At 36.8% G+C, this 16,746-nt stretch overlaps 1 protein-coding gene across 2 annotated transcripts in view; it reads left to right on the forward strand.

The window, feature by feature from the left end:
- Positions 1 to 2,168: 2,168 nt before the first annotated feature.
- sbf2 (SET binding factor 2) overlaps positions 2,169 to 16,746 on the forward strand; it is a 143,013-nt gene continuing 128,435 nt past the window's right edge. For both annotated transcript variants that reach the window (XM_057859758.1, XM_057859839.1), the window contains exons 1-2: positions 2,169 to 2,332; positions 13,986 to 14,071. In XM_057859758.1, the coding sequence (XP_057715741.1) occupies positions 2,278 to 2,332; positions 13,986 to 14,071 (141 nt within the window). In that variant the 5' untranslated portion in view covers positions 2,169 to 2,277. The remainder of the gene's footprint in view (positions 2,333 to 13,985; positions 14,072 to 16,746) is intronic.

A 16,746-nucleotide genomic window follows, 5' to 3' on the forward strand; every position in this document is an offset into this window, starting at 1 on the left:
GTGGTGGGCTCTGATGGGTGCATATTACAAATTGTTTCTGGGAAACATAGCCATCATATCCTCAGGCCAAAGAGAAAAGAACCATCCAAATTGTCATCAGTGCAAAGTTCCAAAGCTAGCATCTCCTGATGGTATGGGGTGTTCACATCATGAGTCTCTTGTACATCTGTGAAGGCGCCATCTATGCAGAAAGGTAAATAAATTACAGTTAGGATAAATAAAATTTTTAAAGCAAAATCCAAGCAATGTCAGTGATTTCAGGGATGGGTAATTTTGAGCATAGTCAAGTGCTTTTTATTTACAGTATATAGCCGTTAATCAACAACAAATGTGTCAAAGGCCTTCACAGGCTGCAGTTGACAGACAATTACAACATCCTCTGGTCTGAACCTCCCAAAGAGCAAGAAAAACCCCCAAAACCCCAACGTATTACCGTGGACTCTAAACTGATCTGATTAAATGAAATCAATACAAATACAAGTTAAACAAAACCCATCTCTACCAAAAACCCACCTGATTCAAGTATGATATGTATCTAATTTTAACAGGAGAGAGAATATTTTGTTTGTGAAGAAACTAACGCAGGGCAGCACAGTAGACAAGTGATTTGCATTCCTACTACTTTACGACATTTCAGTACACTGCTAGGCATAGAAGTAGGACAATTTGGGCAAAATTTGTAGTGCTGATAAGCATACGCGGACATTAAGGGGGAAGAGGGGTGCATAGCCCCCCTTGGTGCCCGAAAATGTCATTGCATGTAATTGACTTTCCTATAAATGAATTTAAAATTAAGACTTTGCCGGTAAAATGTTGTATATAAAAGTTGTAAAGCAATAAAACAAAACAAATGAATCAAATGAACAATTTCTTTTTTTTTTTTTTTTTTTTTTTTTAATAACGGGTCAAAATTATTTTTCTAACACATCATGTGGCTAGCACTTTAGAGACAGCCATTTGCTTTGGTTAGCCAAAACCACCTGAGGACAGATTCTGGCTGGAATATTCAGTCAAAAAGGATGCGGAGTCTACCTCTCCACTGAGTAAGACAGAAAAATGTGCGTGCTCTACACACGCACGCACACACATACACCCAGCTGGGATGCCAGTATGTACAAGGATGGGCTAAGCTACGATCCGAGCATATATCTTTTATTTTATTATATTTTATATTTTATTGCTGACACTGCGTTTCGGGGTCATCAACATGTTTTGCCCCCCTTTCCACAAAAGTCGACCCCGCCCATGCTGATAGGATCCACAAAACAGTAGTATACTCGTTAATCGCAAAGACTGAACATTCCATCTGCTGACATACACGAATGCTGTCGAGTCTTGGTTAAATCCGTAACAAATTTTGTATAATGGAACTGCTTAACTGGTCACTAAGTACTTTGGAAAATACTGTACTTGTACCACAATGTGAAATGCCTACTCTATCATGCAATGATGTGCATCCTTTGGCTTAATGGGGACGGGATTTAATAAGCCCAGGTTTCTCCCTTCAGCCCTTGTCTTTTCTTCGGGATTCTTCGGGTTAATCTTATCACAATGCTATCTTGTAACTGTCAATGATACCGATGATGATGACAATAAACAATTTCCAATTTCCAATTAATAGAGGAGTCACAATCGATTGAATGACATTGAGCGCCTTGAAAGGTGGAAAAGCGCTATATAAGTATAACACCATTTACCATTTTTGAATCATTAAAATAATTGGAAAATATTTTCACAATTGGCTAGACGTGTCAAGATAACTTAATTTGAAATTGTCTAAATCTGATTTCAACACCACGATTTAAAAAATGTCCTGATTTTTGTAAATTTTTGCAAAAAAAGTTTTTGCTAATTTTTGTTTGTGTCTAAACAAAAATTGGCATTTGAAAATAACAGGTTTTACTTTATGAAGGAATTATTTTTTTTTTTTTTAGTTTTTGACATGTGGACTGGAAACACACTCTTGGGACCAAGGCAGTTTGTATTTGTAAACAATTGGGTCATACAGCTTTATTTCAGCACATTCTATGCGTAAAAACCATAGAAGTCACTTGAAAGTATGAATACGTATTTTTACACAATTTGAAAAAATTCACACGATACCATACCACGGTAATGTTGTACAGTACGTATTTGTAAACCGGGTGGCCCACGCCCATGGTCGGGTCGGTGTCTTCCGCGCATGCGCACTGACGTCCCTTCTGTCAAAAATGGCTGTGCTTTGGAAGCAGGAAAAATGCTGAATTGTGTTGGCACAGCTCGGGAAAAGCGGCAGACATGGCTAGATTGGCCGACTACTTTGTTGTTGTGGGATACGATCAGGAAAAAGCCGGTAAGTGTGTCAAGTGAGCTTTTGTGGCCAAGCCGCCTCTCACTCTGTGATGATGTTGATGCCACAGAGCTTGGCGACTAGCACCGTGTTAGCCGCAATGCTAACAGGCGTTTTAGGGGCACTTCGGATATTCCTCGTTAACCCGCTCACTGCCGATTATCCTCCCGGGGAACCAGCATTTTACAGAGTGATCTTGCGTTTTTGTGGAAACCAGTGGAATCTCCACGAATCCAAAATGAGTCACATCCTGTCCGCTGTGGGTTGTTGTCAGACGTGGAAAAGAAGGGGCAGCAATGTATTCACAGCAGTTTAGGGGCTGCACAAAAGCAACAGTTTGTCATAAAAAATAGGTCTATTGACGTGTGCGGGTTCATCATTCTACGATATAAAAGCATGTTTTGATAACTTCTTGCAGATTTTTTGAGTCCTGCCGACTTTTTTTTTTTATCTATTTATATTCTGCTGCAAATGCACTTGATGATTTGTTGTCATGTGTTTGTTTTTGCGGAAGAGAGCTGCACTTTATTTTTCCACGATAGCTGCAACATTCACAGCTGTGAATAAAGGCATTCAGTCCTCTTTCCTTTTTTCACCCTCTCCAATGTTGATTTGTGCTAGGACAGGAAGTTTCCCCTTGTTGTGCTACAGCTCCACTTGTTCCTTTTGACTTCAGGACAGAAAAAAATGCAGTATATTCAACCGTTTCAATACATGACTACTAGGAGTGCACGATATCCATTTTTTAAAACCGATATCGATAACTTCCTGCTCCTCTAGGCTGATACGATAACCGATAATATTATATATAATTTTGTAAATGTATGTTCACCTGAGTTTTTGAACACTTATAGGTCAAAAATCCTAGCAGTTGTTTCAGCATAGATTTGCCTTTGACCGAACCAGAATTTTCATGATGACATGAACATTATACATATAATGAACAAAACAAAGACAAGAACAGTTTTGACTTCAAATAAAGTGCCCATATTACCGTATTGGCCCGAATATAAGATGGTGTTTTTTGCATTGAAATAAGACTGAAAAAGTGGGAGTCGTCTTATATTCGGGGTCTAGACATTAAACCCATTGACAACGCTAGATGGCGCCAGATATCATTGAAGCGAATGCTGAACTTGAGGAGTAATGTTATGTCATGAGAGATCTCAGCTACTCTCAAGTTTAACCAGTTTGCATTATTTTACTGCAGTGTTTTTCCTTATTCAGATTTGGTTTAAGACTACAGTTACAGTTAGACCTCAATTTTAGGGTTAATGCAGTTATTGCAATTTTGTTGTTTTATCACAATAGATTGGTTTATTTACATTTCAAAAACCAGAAGCCATTCATTTATGAATGTGATTGCACTTTAGTTTGCACATTTAAATGTTCAGATATTAAGATTTGAATGAGGCAAAGCAACATGCTTTTTCTCTCAAATATATTGTTATAATCATTTTTTTTTCAGATGCACTGTCATTATTTTCTGTATCAAAAATTAATTTGGTGTTCAAAAAGTCTTTTTTCAAACTTGAGTCTTGAAAAAGAAGGGGTCGTCTTATAATCAGAGCCATCTTATATTCGGGCCAATAAGGTAATTTTTTCAAATAAATATAATTTGAGTCAATCACAATCAATCGGTCAATATCATTGACGATGCATTCCCCTGAACAATGAGCACTGATCTAAAACAAACATAAACCCAACAGGTATTGTGCTTTGTCAGCAGATAAAACATTTGGTGCAACAGGAGAGGAGACTTTTGTCGTCTTGGTCCATGAAAGAACTTTTTTAACCTGGCCATTATAGAACATCAAGCCTATCAATAACCAAAATGCCTCTCAAGAACTTGGAAACATAACACTGTTAAATGCAAACATTTGCTAATTGCCACGATAAGGTTTATAACTTGAAGGAAAAATACGGCCTCTACAACAGTAAAAAAAAAAAACTTTGCATACTGGCAAAACAGAAGTGGAACCAAATGCACACATTCCAATCCGACACCGTGCCAAGAATATAGGCCCGATAATATATAATGTTATCGGATTTATTGGGATGACGTCATAATACCTATTATCGGACCGATAATTATCGTGCTCCTCTAACGACTACAGTGGTACGTTGAAGAAATGATCACTACCAGCCGTGCATTTAAAATGGCTTTTGACATATACACAATATTAGTAGTCGATTAATCTATCGACTAGTTAGTTCGAATAATCGAGTATTCGGATTAGGAACATTTCAAGATGGCAAATTCAAAAGAGCATTAAATTCGAGAATTGTACTTTCATTTACAAAATAAATTAAAATACCTGAGCTTAGCCTCAAACGGGATGAAATAAAATAAAAATAAATGAGGATCTTAGTACAACAAGAGAACAATTGGCTAACTTGCACACCAAAAGTCTGCTAGCTTAAATACGATAAAATGCAAACTTTTTTTTTTTTTTAACTACAATGCTCTTAACAAGTCGTTCAAACACATATTCCCACAAAAAACGGCTAAGTATACCTATAAACCGAATTACGAATGCATAAAAAACGTATTAACTCAAAGAAAAACTTACCTTATTTTGGTCTTAACAGGGAGCAGTTGGATTCAGCCAGGTTAAATGAGTAATGTCATATTCACTGTTGCCTCTAAAGAGCACTTTATCCACCCAAATCAATCAAGCTAAATGCAAAAACTTTCAAAACAAACCAGTACAACGCCACTCTAATTAAACAAATACTTGAAGCAGCAAAATTTGATTCGATGCTTTTTTTCTAATCGAGTTACTCGAGTTAATCGTTGCAGCACTAGTGGCAGTTGCCTGTGCGAAAAGTCTGTGACCTCTTTGCACTATGTGCATCAGCATCTGCTGACCCCTCAGTTTACATGGCGTACCAAACCAAACTCGTCCATTTTATTATAATAAACCTGACGGTTGACAGTGGAATATTTAGATGCAAGGAAATTTCACAACTGGATTTGTTGCACAGGTAGCTCCTATGACAGTTCCACGCTGGAATTCACTGAGCTCCTGAGAGCGACCCATTCTTTCACAAATGTTTGTTAAAACAGTCTACGGACCTAGTTGCTTGATTCTATACATTTGTGGCCAGGCCAAGTGGTTGGGACACCTGATTCTGATCATTTGGATGGGTGAGCAAATACTTTTGGTTATATAGTGTTATCACAGTAAATGGTAGACAATAGGCTAAAGAAGGTAGTTAAAGAGACTGCTGTTGTAGAAACTCAATGTTTAGATTCTTGTTGACATGTTTTCTCACCAGTGGCATTGAATGAGTTAAATCTCAAATAAATGTGAGCGAACATTTAAGACGAGTCTTGTATTTGTCAATACAGTGGTACCTCTACATACGATCGCTTCGACACACGAACTTTTTGACATCCGACGTAAAATTTGACTCGCCATTTGTTTCTACATCCGACGACATGCTCGAAATACGACGACAATGGCAGCACCGCAGACGAATGCACGGCGGATTTTCTTGTGTGACAAATCAACACAGGTTTCAGAAAAGGTTGGTACAGGTGGTGAAACAAGGAAAAAGTTGATGCTTACCTTCTAAATGAAGATGCAAATGACAGAAAAATATGAGCGTGGGGTGGGCATCCGTGAAATGGCTCAACAATACATCTCCACGGTCCTCCTCCGACCATCGTTCGCCAGTCTTTATAAGTTAAGCTGACAATTCTTATTGTGGTAACATCTCCAAAGAAATCGCCAGCTTCGCCACGTTTTCATCATTTCTTTCACAACTTATTCAACACAAAACGCTTGCTGTCTGCCGCAATTGACGGTGTTCTCAAGAGAACATTCAAAGTGAAAGTGAAACTCAAGCTCACCGGTCCAGGCACGTCAGCCCCGCGGTGCGTTCAGGTACACAAAAAAACGTCCGCCTTATTAGAACCCGATTCGTTACACTATTACAGGAATTATTATTATTCTTTTTATTATATTATTCCAATTTTGATTTATAATTTATTTGTTTTGCTACGTGTAATTGCCATTTGTAATAGCACCAGCAGTATTTTTTAAGGATTTAGTGCAGGTTTTTGGGCTGTGGAACAAATTAATGGAATTATAATGTATTCCTATGGGAAAATCCTGCTCGACATACGACCATTTCGACTTACAAACAAGGTCCTGGAACGGATTAACTTCGTATGTAGGACTGGATGTTACATCAAGTTGTTGACTTCGCATCCACTAGTTGGTCTTCAGTGATATGCTGAAAGTGTTGTTACTGTTGTTCCGATCATGTTTTTTTGCTTTCGGTCCGATCCCGATCGTTTTAGTTTGAGTATCTGCCGATCCCGATTTTTCCCGATCCGATTGCTTTTTTTTTGCTCCCGATTCAATTCCAATCATTCCCGATAATTTTTCCCGATCATATACATTTTGGCAGTGCATTAAGAAAAAAATGAATAAAACTCGGACGAATATATACATTCAACATACACTAAGTACTGTATTTGTTTATTGTGACAATAAATCCTCAAGATGGCATTTACATTATTAACATTCTTTCTGTGAGAGGGATCCACGGATAGAAAGACTTGTGACTTTGTATATTGTGACTAAATATTACCATCTAGTGTATTTGTTGAGCTTTCAGTAAATGATACTGTAGCCATGCTCAAATGCATGATGGGAAGTGGAACCATGACTGTGCGTAGTGCTACCAATTGATATATCTTCTCTGCGTTCGGAAATAACATAAGGTGTTAAGAAAAAGATCAATTGCTACCTTACTTCCCCACATTGCTTTCCATGATATTTCTAATCGTAGGGAGAGGGATTGTAAGGTTTTAGCCAATTAAAAAAAGGCTCCAAAGGCTGCCAAAATTCACTCTTCTCTTTTTACGCTGGCTTTTATCCCTCAATATAGGTAAAACGGCGCCATTACAGATTGAGCGCGACAATGCGTGAATGGTTCGTGCAGTGCATGCATTAATTGCGTTAAATATTATAATATTATATAATATTATACATTTATAAAAAAATTAATTACTGCCGTTATCGGAATAAATTTGATAACCCTACCTTAAGCCTAAACTAAAGACTCTGGATGAGTGTAACATATTATGTCTGTAACCTTAAATACAATTAGAAAACGATTTAATTAAAAAATATATATATATTAAAAAAAGGCATGGCCGATATTTTTTTGCCGATTCCGATACTTGATCGGACCCGATCGATTGGGATGCTGATCGATCGGGACATCTCTAGTTGTTACTGTCATATTTTCTGCAATCAAAGGAACATTCTGGATTTTCTGATTTACTCTTGCAAAAGTAGTGCATAATTTTTTTTTTTTCTTGTTATCAAGACAACCATCCATTCTGCCATGATAGCTCAGAATTCTATGCAAGCAGGTTCCGTCAACGGATTTCTACAAGTGGTAGATTCGCCTCAAAATGACGCTGCATCACGAATCTCCCCCTGTTGACCGTGCATGGCTACGTGCATGAGCTGTCCTGGTGTCTCAGGCAGAAAATACCAGCTAGTTTTTCTGAATTAACTTTAATCCTCGGAGTGTAAAATGACTGTATTTGGATGCAATTAACCTGTTTTTTTTACTTTTAGCTTAGCATCAGAGGTACACGTTCATTATCACACAAGTATTATATCAGAGACCTTGTAAATTAAATTCAGATTTATTTACATATTCATTTATTTACATATACATTTTGCACGTTTGAATATTTCTACAAAAAAATTACATTCGACTGGGTCTTTAAAAAAAACGTATGCGCTGCCAGTTTCCATTTTGCAATAGTGACCATGCTTGTGAGTTCTAGCATCCCACTGTGGTGTACTGGATTCACAAGACATTTATGATACATCATTCAACCCTTTAAATCTTTTAAAACGGATAAGAGGTAGTGTATATTGTTGTCGATGGAAGCGAATGAGTCAATCAGTCATCATTAATGGCTACTAAGGATGCAACAATACTCGGTTTTATATTGAACTGTTCGATACGCCCTCTTCGATTCAGTACGCAAAAACATTCGATCCAAATGAAATGCTCCCAAAATGTATTTTCCGAATTTATTTTTGTCGTCTTTCTCGCTAAAATTGCTCGTGAAGAAAGACAGAAACTTCAACTTTCAATATCGTTCAGATCCGTTGTTTGGCAGCATTTTGGGTGAGCTGATATGCTATCCCCACTCATACATATTTAACAAAGACTGTATTTACGGATACGTACAACAAAGTGTGCAAATATATTGTTGCCGACTTTGCTGCTACGAATAACCTCGCTTTGATAATAGCTGGACAACCCGGGACGACACTGAGAGCGATCTCACGGTTACATAATGAGCAATGAGTGGCAAATTAAGAGCGCTATGCTTCAAACTCGTCTTGTTTATGAAAGGTGATTGTCAAATGCTGGTGTTGTGCACTAATGAACAGACGTGACTTCTTTGGTTTTTTAATGCCCGACAACACTCGCGCGCACCCACTAGATATCATCAAATAGCAACCTAGATATGCTACGTTAGACCCCCCCACCCCCAAGTCCCAGAGTGATGATGGGACGCGCAGTCCATATACTACATCAATGAGTTAAAAAACACCATGACAGAATGAAAGTCAAGCAGGCCAAATCAATCCATACCAGTGACTATGGATAATGCTGCAAATTCTGTTAATTCAGTACGTAACACAGATGGACTCGGACCACTAATAGGATGTTTTGATCATGTGGTAAACATACCTGCTAAGAGAGCAGTAGCAATCAACAGTGTGCCCCGTCTCACTTTACAAACACTAAAGATTGTTCTCAGAACTTTTATACAAAATTTCTTCAGATCAGTAAAAAGTAAGCACATAAATATTATGCTCTATAATCCATGTGTATACGATGGCGTTATTATTTTTGCTTGTTAGCAATATAAAAAAAACAAAAAAAAAAACAATTGTATTTTTTGTTTCACAGCATTAAATGTACTGAATCGAATCGAAAATCGTGTCCCTCGTATCGAAGATCGTACCGAACCGTTACCTAACTGTATCGCTGTATCCCTATTGGCTACTGTAGCTAAACAGAACAAATAATATCACTGCGACCAAGGCAGTGTCCTCATTAACAATGTCAGCTGACGGTGCCAATGACTTTTTTTTTTTTTTTTGTGCTCGGGACAAAATGTCCCTGGCTTCATTAGAGGAGTAGAGTCACTTTTTAATCTATTTTTGTCTACTAGAGTGTTTGACATCACATTTTTATGCTAAGCTGATGCATTTGTTTCCAAACAGGTGTGCTACACACATCCAGTCATCCTGTATGACTTTTTTGACATGTGCGCGCTGTCCTGGGTCATGTCAGAATTCCAGTTCTGGGGCTTTAAGTGTTCAGTCAATCTTCACGTTGGGATAGGGATTTTCTTGTATAATTCAAGAAGAAATGAATGAAAATCAAGTGAGTGTTGTGTAATTCATGTATTCTGAACTGCTATCTTCTGGTCTGAATTGAGGAATTTCTTATGTAACTTGTAATCATGAAGGACTTATGCCTGCAAGCAAATTAACCACATACTACTGTGATCTTTAACAGAATCAACATAATACAGGTCCAATGTGGAAATGTGAAGAAGTTAATAAATGCCTTGCACGAATCTCAATTAGTTGTTGCAGAGTCCATGCAACCCTTTATCGTCTGAGAGCATCATGAATTGGATCTTTGTTCCAAAATCTCAAAGAGGGTTTGTTTTGTGCTGCTGGCTCACTTGGCACACCCACAAACAAGTTATCCGGTAAAAAAAAAAATGCATTTGACCTTTAATCATTTTTTTCCCTCCTTGCTAACTGCCGTTTATGCACACTTCTATAACAAATTGAATTAATTTTTTGATATAATTTGGTATACTGCTGATGTCAATATACTGGTTCTGATGTTCAATTTTAAACAATATAGGTTGTATTTGAAAGAACTTCAAATAATCTAGGGCTTTTGCAGTAAAACTACCTGAAATACTTATTATTAAATTAAAATCTAATGTAAAAGTAGTAGATCTGTTTTTTTAAAATTATTTTTTCTAGATTTATTTCATGAGTGCCATTTCTTAAAGTGCAGTAATGTGTTGTTTTCTCAAAATTTAATGTTATCCCTTATTTGGTCTTGTTTTTTCTTTTATAGGCATAATAACAAAGAGATGTTGAAATAATGGCTTGGCTTGACTGGAAGGATTATTCACTTATGCACTCTGAATAATTTTGTATGTCTTTTTACATTTCTCTAGCAATTTCCATTGTTAATCATTGAGAACATTTGGGTTTTGCTTTTTTCTTTTACTTGCTGTCTTTCCACATTTGGCAGCTTCTGCTCAGATTCAAATTAGATAGTTATCCTGACCTCAGTGGAGGAGTTCCTTCCTTTTGTGTTGTAAAGTTTAAAACTGATATTGAGGGAAACTATTGACAACTCTTACCACAGCTCTACATGAAACCTTTTGATAATGTTGAACACAAGCGGACCTTTTTGTTTTTCCATTGACTATGCAAATGAAAATCAAATTCAGGGCAGAGAACATTTTTGTATAACACATTACCGGTAGTCAAATATGACATTTTTTAAGTTTTAAATTAAGTAATACAGAAGGTCAGATTGTTTTTTGACATTTTAACTCACTAGCTGCGAATGATTTCAATAGCTTTTTTCTTTTTTCTAGACCAACATCCTTGCATCTTGCGAGCGGATGTTAAAATTAGCATGTTTCTACTAGGCCTGGCTTCTATTATTCTTTCTGATGGTGTTCTTTTTATATCAGGCATCAGGGAGCGCAGCTTGTTTTAATACGAGAGAGTAGCCTCATGGAATGTGAGGAATTCCATCATTTATTTTCACCCTCTGTTTGAAAATTGGAACTTGGAGCATTCCTTGCATACGATTTCAATTAGAAAAACTGTATCTAAAATACACGTAACTGTTTTACTAGCATTATTTTTCTTCCTTTACATATACGTGGGTATGACACCAAACTCCAACTCATTTATGTTGAAGATGATATACCCTATCAAGCAATGCATAGACTTTAAATCCTTAAAGGGACCCACGGACAGAAAGACTGGTAGTTGTTAAAAGATAAACATTGTGAGTTAAAATAATTTGATATTGAAATCCCTCTTGATGTTTTCGTTTTTATACAATTTGTAAAATTAGTTTAACTATTAGGTCGCCATTGTTGTCGACATCGCCTGGCGGTGACGTCACATGGTTACGCTGCCGGGCTTCCAGAGTATGACTCTAGCGACATAAATATGTCATCTTTTCAACCCTTTCAATTTGAACCCGAGAGGAACATGAATGTGCATGACAGCACTGTGGATATTTCACAAAACTAGCAGCAAAAGCAAAATGAACTGGAAAGACTGGATGAGACGTGACGAGAGTAGAAAAAAAAAACGCAGTTCTGCCAAAATGTGCTACACCGGTGAAACATCTTCAAGAGGTGAATTTGACACCCAAAGTCTGTGTGCTTTCAGCTTGTTTTGTTTGAATGCACACAAACAGAACATACTAAAGATGCCTTAAGAAAATACTTCAACTTAGTAATATCAAATAAGGGTGGTTTAAATATGCTACCTGACTAATGTGGTCAACAGATCAACAATCTGCTTTAAAGCTACCACAAAAAAACACTATGCTTGAAAGTATGAGAGGGAAACACATACAAAAAGTATTTTGAGGCAATGAAAAGGTAATAAAACACTCAATCAAAAAAACAAATAGTAAGTACTCGACACTTTTAACCGATGAACGCATGCGTTGGACGTCTAGCTGCGTGGAAGGAATTGGAGTAACCCGGTAGTATTCGTCAAGTGACCATGACAATCCCGAGCATCCCTAAAACATGGCGCCCTCCGTAGGTCAAAACCTGTACTAAATATAATAGATTTTTAAATCAATGGCAATATTTTGTGTTTTTAATAACATATTTTAGTAAAAAAGAACAGTTGTGTCTTATTAGAGGCTACAAGTCGTAAAGTCTGAGGTTTCCTTTAAAGTGGTAAAAGTGCAAGTTTAAGTCACAACCAGTTGTTGACTTAGGAGCCGTTTACACGACAACGGCAACGGGGTGACAACGCAAAAACTTTGCCAGAGAGAGCCCTATTGTTTACACGGTGACAGCGTTTTGAGGGGCTGAAAATGCCTTCCAGAGTTGAAAACTTGACAACGCTTCCCCTTGTTGTCGCTGTCTAAAGAGTTGACAATGCAAAATACAGTTTTGGGTAACAACTGACTTCCCTGCTCCAGAACAGGATGTGGTGATAATGCTCCAATGTGTTTGTCATTGAAGGGGTTAAAGATACTGATGACGTCATTGCACACGGACAGTCCGACCATGTATGAAAACATGTCTTCAAGTAGCAATCTTGTACATGACCTAACTGCATTCAACATTAGTCAAGAATCTAGTCAACTATTTACTACTCTAATTACAAAAATGCATTTATTATTGTGCCTGATGCGCTTCGCCATGTTTTTATGTTTTGACCAGGACGAAAGAGGAAACGGCAGCAGGAAAGGGTTACACACAGGATTCAAGTTTTAGTGGTGCTGCCACCTACGCATTAGGAATGCATACTACATCGGCAAATTGGAGGATTCATGCAATTTTGCGTTCCTGTGTGCATGCAGTTTTACCCACACATAATGATCGTGTTAACCTGGAATTAAAATAACGGCAAAACGCCATTTTTGCTCTATTGCGTAAGATCGTTGTTGTGTAAACGTGGCCTTAGGCTCCAAGCGTTGCAGCAGCCAGCAACGTATCCTCCTCATGATGACATGTTGTGCTTGATCCCGATCTAATGGCACTTGCCAAACTGTGACACGCTTAAATTATTCAACAGATTGATGAAATAAAGGTTGAACAAACTTCATTTAATTTCCTAATTAAGGAAATGTTGTGGTACACAATTAAACTCGTGTTAAAATGTGTAATCAACAAAACAAACAAAAGCCATTTGTGTGGTGAGGTAGTGTTGTGTTGTGTTGTTGCAGGTAATAGAATGTCTTTACAAGCCCTTGTATGTTATTAATGATGCACTTTGTCTACTAGCAATAGGAGAGCAGCGCTTGGGCCTCTATTGATTCAAGTTTAACAGGAGTTTGGCCTGTGTTGTTTTGTGAAGGTGAATTCCATTTATGGTCTAGATCAGGAAAATGCCAAAATGTTGGCCATAAATAGTGTCACTCCACTTAATTGGATAGATTGATCTAAAGACTGTACTGCTGTTGAAATTATTCTTGCTGATACGTTTATGTAATGTATAAGAACATGCTTTTGTGGGATGACTCCGACTCAGAATCAAGCCTTTCTTTGGTATACTGTGTACGTTTTCATCCACAATCATCAGTGAAAGACCCTTAACATTACACTTAGTTTTTACATGCATGATCAATACACACTATACAAGAACAGCCCCCCCCCCACTTTCTTTTTTCTATATATACACTGGTGACCGCATCTCGGATAAGCGGGACAAAATGTACTAGTATGTTGTATGTATGTATAGTAATTTGTTCTGTGATCACATTTTTTAATTTCAAAATCCTGGCTGAAATGATGCATCTGGGTATTTAATCGTTCACACTGTTGTAACATGGTGCTTTTTTGAATGGTCAGGTTCAGGAGAAGGATGCGGGAAGATTATTCAGCGATTCCCCAAGAAGGACTGGGAGGGGACCGCCTTCCCTCAGGGAGTGGAGATGGTGAGTAATAAGTTTTATGAAGTAAATTGCTCTTTGTTTTGTGGCATGGATGTATTTTCTGATCACTAGTAGAACATTTATTTACATTACTGCAAACTAGGTGTGTAACGGTACACTACAATGTAATTTCATTGCGGTTTGGCTATTTTTTGGTACAAAAAGACACACACAAAAAATACTGAAGTGCTTTTTTTTTTTCCCCAAAACATGCAAAGAATGTATATTTTGTATTTGCAAGCAACAATTTGGGTGATATTTCAAATTAAACGCTTGAGATTTTAAAAATTATTGGAACAATTTTAAAGTATTACCATAATAAAATTATAAATAATATACAAGCAAAAATGTTGAAGCCTTAGCAGCAACAGCCTGAACATGAGCAGGAAGCGCTTAGATTGCGCTGGTAATACATTTTATAAGAAAAAATGCATAAAACATAACCAAAACAGGATGCAAATGAACCGAACACGCAAAACCGAAACGGTCCGAAACTTACGCGTAAATCGTTATCCTTAATGCCAACTACAAGATTCATAGACAAACACCACACCGCTGATATTACAATTTTACTATTCCTGTTTTATCATATAAATAGGCTATATGGCAGAGGTTTGTATTGAATTGTGTACAGTACTCGTGGTTTACGATTTTGTCATTTGCTCAGTACGTTTTACTCAAAACACTGCTTCATTTTTTTTTTTTTTTTATAATTCAACTGATTATTTCAGGTTTTTTCCATGAGGAAATTGTCCCCCAAAATCATGACAAATTTAACTGCCCAAGTATCCGTTTGAAAATTAGTAACTCTAAAAAAACATTGTTCTAGAATTTGAAAGACTTCATTGAAAGAATTATATTCACCTGTTGCATGAGTATAAAGTTAAGCAAGCCAATTCATTTTTTTTTTTTTTGCTTTGGTTTTCCTATCATCATTTTCATTGTTATTTCTACATTGGCGAGACGAACCCGCCCCCTGTGAATTCTAATGGAACGGCCAGTGGAATTTCCTGATACATTCATCTTGAACTGTTTACTCAAAAACTCTTCCTGCGCTCACTAATTAGGGAGCCCTCCTCATTTTTTGCATAATTGACCCTGTTGGTCGTGTCTTAGCTGATATTAAGCTTTTCTTATTTGCTTCTTCCCTCTCTGTCACACACATTGTAATGACATTCCAATGGATGGACAAATAATTGCTTATCTGAGTGGACAAACCCCTCTCATCAATCTTCATTGCATGAATATCTGTTAACAATATCTTTCTGCAAGGATGTCGGTGTCTGTCTTATATCAATTTTGTTCATTTGTCTTGGCTGCGGCACATTGGTAAGCTCAGCGGTCTTGGCAGTGAAGGAGCGAAAACCACACGATGACTTCAGATCCCAGTACGGCTCTTGGGAGTACTGATCGTGAAATAGTGCTGTAGTGTTTTGGTAATCCTTTATATCACGGCCCAAATTGTGGTTGTGTTAAATTTACTCTTTTAATGCTGTGGTATGTACGCATGGGTGCTTGTAGTTGGAGAACAAATGGTTAACAAGTCTGTAAATGTCCGTGTTAAAAAAAAAAAAAATGCTAGTGTACAATCAAAATGGCAGTGTAAAAGCTTCCCACCACCCCCTATCGTGGAAAGCTTCTGAAACAACTGATTAGGATTTGTCATTTTTGAGCGTAACTTTAGTCATCATAAACGTCAAACCAAAAACTTCTGAAATACGACATTAAACTTTGATAGTATTGCTGCCTTCAACAAGACAACTGTACTGTTAAAAATGAATAAAACTCCCTACTGTTCATTTCCAATTTAAGATTTTAAGTACACATAACTCAAAATTTCTGTTAAGTATTTTGTTTTTCTGAGTATTTTACTCATTTTATCAAGTTGCACTCCATTCCATAGTGGCAACTCAGGTTCGATTCCCAGTTGGAGCAGAATTTTATATATTTACTAGGGCTGTCAAAATTATCGCGTTAACGGGCGGTAATTTATTTTTTTGATTAATCACATTAAAATATTTGACGCAATTACGCCCGCTCAAACAGATTAAAATGACAGCACAGTGTAATGGCCACTTGTTACTTGTGTTTTTTGGAGTTTTGTCGCCCTCTACGGCGCTTGGGTGCGGCTGATTTTATGGGTTTCAGCATCCATGAGAATTGTGTAATTATTGACATCAACAATGGCAGGCTACTAGTTTATTTTTTGATTGAAAATTTTACAAATTTTATTAAAACGAAAACATTAAGAAGGGTTTTAATATAAAATTTCTATAACTTGTACTAACATTTATCTTTTAAGAGCTACAAGTCTTTCTATTCATGGATCGCTTTAACAGAATGTTAATAATGTTAATGCCATCTTGTTGATTTATTGTTATAATAAATAAATACAGTACTTATGTACCGTATGTTGAATGTATATATCCGTCTTAGTGTCTTTCCATTCCAACAATAATTTACAGAAAAATATGGCATATTTTATAGATGGTTTGAATTGCGATTATGATTAATTAATTTTTAAGCTGTAATTAACTCGATTAAAAATTTTTATCGTTTGACAGCCCTAATATTTACCTAAATTGAAGTACAGTTTACTTAAAATTTTACGTTCAAACTATTTCAACTAAAGTCCAGTTTACTTAAAATTTTGAATTTAAGATGTTAACTTGATTTTA

Source organism: Corythoichthys intestinalis, chromosome 1 (assembly GCF_030265065.1).
Source record: "Corythoichthys intestinalis isolate RoL2023-P3 chromosome 1, ASM3026506v1, whole genome shotgun sequence".
NCBI classification, from domain to species: Eukaryota; Metazoa; Chordata; class Actinopteri; order Syngnathiformes; family Syngnathidae; genus Corythoichthys; species Corythoichthys intestinalis.